General features: G+C 42.3%; 1 protein-coding gene across 1 annotated transcript in view; it reads left to right on the top strand.

The window, feature by feature from the left end:
• The first annotated feature begins 1837 nt into the window (after positions 1 to 1837).
• The window catches only part of ctr9 (CTR9 homolog, Paf1/RNA polymerase II complex component), a 22147-nt gene continuing 20065 nt past the window's right edge, over positions 1838 to 3919 (top strand). Inside the window, exons 1-2 of the mRNA XM_042073834.1 lie at positions 1838 to 1983; positions 2856 to 2954. Of these exons, the coding sequence (XP_041929768.1) occupies positions 1939 to 1983; positions 2856 to 2954 (144 nt within the window). The 5' untranslated portion in view covers positions 1838 to 1938. The remainder of the gene's footprint in view (positions 1984 to 2855; positions 2955 to 3919) is intronic.

Genomic DNA, 3919 nt, shown 5'->3' with positions numbered 1-3919 from the left:
TATAGGCAGCACTGCATTTACATATACACATATATGCAGCTTTTATACACAGCGCTGTATTTATATACATATCCACATATATGCAGCTTTTATACACAGCGCTGTATTTATATACATATCCACATATATGCAGCTTTTATAGACACTGTATTTACATACACATATATACAGCTTTTATAGGCAGCACTGCATTTACATATACACATATATGCAGCTTTTATACACAGCGCTGTATTTATATACATATCCACATATATGCAGCTTTTATAGACTACATACACATATATACAGCTTTTATAGGCAGCACTGCATTTACATATACACATATATGCAGCTTTTATACACAGCGCTGTATTTATATACATATCCACATATATGCAGCTTTTATACACAGCGCTGTATTTATATACATATCCACATATATGCAGCTTTTATAGACACTGTATTTACATACACATATATACAGCTTTTATAGGCAGCACTGCATTTACATATACACATATATGCAGCTTTTATACACAGCGCTGTATTTATATACATATCCACATATATGCAGCTTTTATAGACTACATACACATATATACAGCTTTTATAGGCAGCACTGCATTTACATATACACATATATGCAGCTTTTATACACAGCGCTGTATTTATATACATATCCACATATATGCAGCTTTTATACACAGTGCTGTATTTATATACATATCCACATACATGCAGCTTTTATACACAGCACTGTATTTATATACATATCCACATATATGCAGCTTTTATACACAGCCCTGTATTTATATATATATACACATATATGCAGCTTTTATACACAGCACTGTATTTACATATCCACATATATGCAACTTTTATACACAGCACTGTATTGTACTGTACTTATAGGCAGCACTGTATTTTATAGCCATGTTTTATAGGCAGCACTGTATTTTCTACAATAACAAGGTCATTGGCCATACAGAACAGTAACATATCCACACATATGCAGTTTGAACATATCTCAGTACAAGCACATATATGTTAAATAAATGTATTTCCATGTATGTATCAATATATTTCAAAATATGAGTAAATATTCAATATTGACCACTTTCTTATATTTTCTGCATATAATTGAATATTTAAGTATATATATACTGTATACATTATTGTATTATACATTTATTAAATATATTGTAGCCATCTATTCAAATATAAGCTTGATGCAGCTGCATATGTGAATATTTTTCCCCTAGATGTTTCTGGGTGGAATATACTGTGTCTATTTCTCCATAACTTTTACAAAATCTAAGCTAGAAAAGACCAAACAAATAGCATTAATATTTCAGCACGACAGTCTATAGAGTTTGCCATTCGTTTAGGTGGTGAGCAACGTAGACAGGAGATGCAGAACTTCGAAAGGATCACGCCGGCATCGAGGCATGTAGTTACTGCGTGGAGTTGAAGCAGAAGCACAAAACAGCCTTAAGTAATGTTATATCGTCATCCAGTGGTTACCGGAGATTAACTATGGTGTACATCAAAGAATAGCCACGAGATTGCAATATAGGACAGGGAAAGGCAGAGCCGTATTTAGGCTTTGGGGAAAGAAGCATAAAACAGCCTTAAGTAACGGTGTTATATTGCCATCTAGTGGTTAACGGAACATCAAAGAATAACCACGAGATGGCAATATAGTACAGGGAAAGGCAGAGCCGTAGGCTCTAGGGAAAGCTCCCCTCACCATAACTGCCGCTAGATGGCAGCATTTTCTCATTTGAGCAAAATTCTCACCCGGATGTGTTTTTTACCTCGAGAAGGAAGTGCTTTCTCTCGGTACTGGCACTGGCTCATTCCTCCGTTTCTCGTTTAGTTGTTCGGAAGAAGCCGCGCACTGAACAGTCTTACCCCGCGTGATAGAGTGACTGACCGCCCGTATCCGCCACGATGTCTCGGGGATCTATAGAAATCCCCCTGCGGGACACTGATGAGGTGAGTTGGAGTTTAGTTGGTACTTTCTGTTTCCGCTGTGTTTGAATTGTAGGACATTTAGCGACATCTAGGTAACTAACTTGGTTAACAGTTAGCGTCTTCCCCAACTTGCTAATGTTGGCTAACGTTAGATGCTGGCATTGTATAATGTTATTCTAGTTGCCTTGTGCGTCCGATGCCAAACTGACGGAATATAACATAAGAAAGTGTTTGGCTAAAGCAACAGTGCCTCACTGGTATGAAGCGCCACAGCTCCTTCTGCGAATTTTCTAATGGTGCGCTAACAGCTGGCTGGCTAGCTCGCTAACATGTCAACAAGCCCTCGGACCTGTGGGCGCATAGTCGCTCAGCCAGGAGTATCCACACGCTGGGCTGCCCTGCGACACCCGGTCCTTCCCTCAGTGCATTGATCGCAGCACGTAGAAGAAGTCCTATTCACTGACTAAACAAAAATGCAATTGAAGCAGCTACCAGAATACCAGAATGTTTTCCAGTTTTGTCATAGACTCATTGTTGAAATCTCGGGTTCCAATACAAATTGTAGTGTAGTGCAGAGTATCAAGCCCTTGAGTGCGCCTCTGTTCTTTCTACTTTGACACTCAACTTCTGGAGTTCACTCACCAGGCAAAACATCATCACAAACTTAAAGCGCAGACGCCTTCTCGCCATTGTTCAGGAGCTACTAGAACAAATCACTTGCCTAGTTTGACTTGTTACTACTTCTGAAATAGGCTAACCAATATTTATGCTCTATCGTCCTCCGTCATAGTGAAGGATGGAAATACTCATCCACTGATTAAAGCACACACACACATCTTGTTTAAATCACTGGCCATTTGATCTTGTCTGACGCTGCTTGCTTGCTGCTGCAGGTGATCGAGTTGGACTTCGACCAGCTGCCAGAGGGAGATGAGGTCATCAGCATCCTCAAGCAGGAACACACACAGCTGCACATATGGATCGCACTGGCCGTGAGTACTCCAGCCTGAGAGGAGCGCTGTGTGTGTGTGTGTGTGTGTGTGTGTGTGTGTGTGTGTGTGTGTGTGTGGTCTAATGTCTCTGTGTTGTGCTCCACAGCTGTGTGTGTGTGGTCTAATGTCTCTGTGTTGTGCTCCACAGCTGTGTGTGTGTGTGGTCTAATGTCTCTGTGTTGTGCTCCACAGCTGTGTGTGTGTGTGTGTGTGGGGGGGGTCTAATGTCTCTGTGTTGTGCTCCACAGCTGTGTGTGTGTGTGTGTGTGGTCTAATGTCTCTGTGTTGTGCTCCACAGCTGTGTGTGTGTGTGTGTGTGTGTGTGGTCTAATGTCTCTGTGTTGTGCTCCACAGCTGTGTGTGTGTGGTCTAAGGTCTCTGTGTTGTGCTCCACAGCTGTGTGTGTGTGTGGTCTAATGTCTCTGTGTTGTGCTCCACAGCTGTGTGTGTGTGTGTGTGTGTGTGGTCTAATGTCTCTGTGTTGTGCTCCACAGCTGTGTGTGTGTGTTCTAATGTCTCTGTGTTGTGCTCCACAGCTGTGTGTGTGTGTGTGGTCTAATGTCTCTGTGTTGTGCTCCACAGCTGTATGTGTGTGTGTGTGTGTGTGTGTGTGGGGTCTAATGTCTCTGTGTTGTGCTCCACAGCTGTGTGTGTGTGTGTGTGTGGGGGGGGTCTAATGTCTCTGTGTTGTGCTCCACAGCTGTGTGTGTGTGTGTGTGTGTGTGGTCTAATGTCTCTGTGTTGTGCTCCACAGCTGTGTGTGTGTCGTCTAATGTCTCTGTGTTGTGCTCCACAGCTGTGTGTGTGTGTGGTCTAATGTCTCTGTGTTGTGCTCCACAGCTGTGTGTGTGTGTGTGTGTGTGGGGGGGGTCTAATGTCTCTGTGTTGTGCTCCACAGCTGTGTGTGTGTGTGTGTGTGGTCTAATGTCTCTGTGTTGTGCTCCACAGCTGTGTGTGTGTGTGTG

Source organism: Alosa sapidissima, chromosome 20, assembly GCF_018492685.1.
Source record: "Alosa sapidissima isolate fAloSap1 chromosome 20, fAloSap1.pri, whole genome shotgun sequence".
Lineage (NCBI taxonomy): Eukaryota > Metazoa > Chordata > Actinopteri > Clupeiformes > Clupeidae > Alosa > Alosa sapidissima.
The sequence above is the reverse complement of the archived record's forward strand: the minus strand, read 5'-3'. Positions and strand labels throughout refer to the sequence as shown.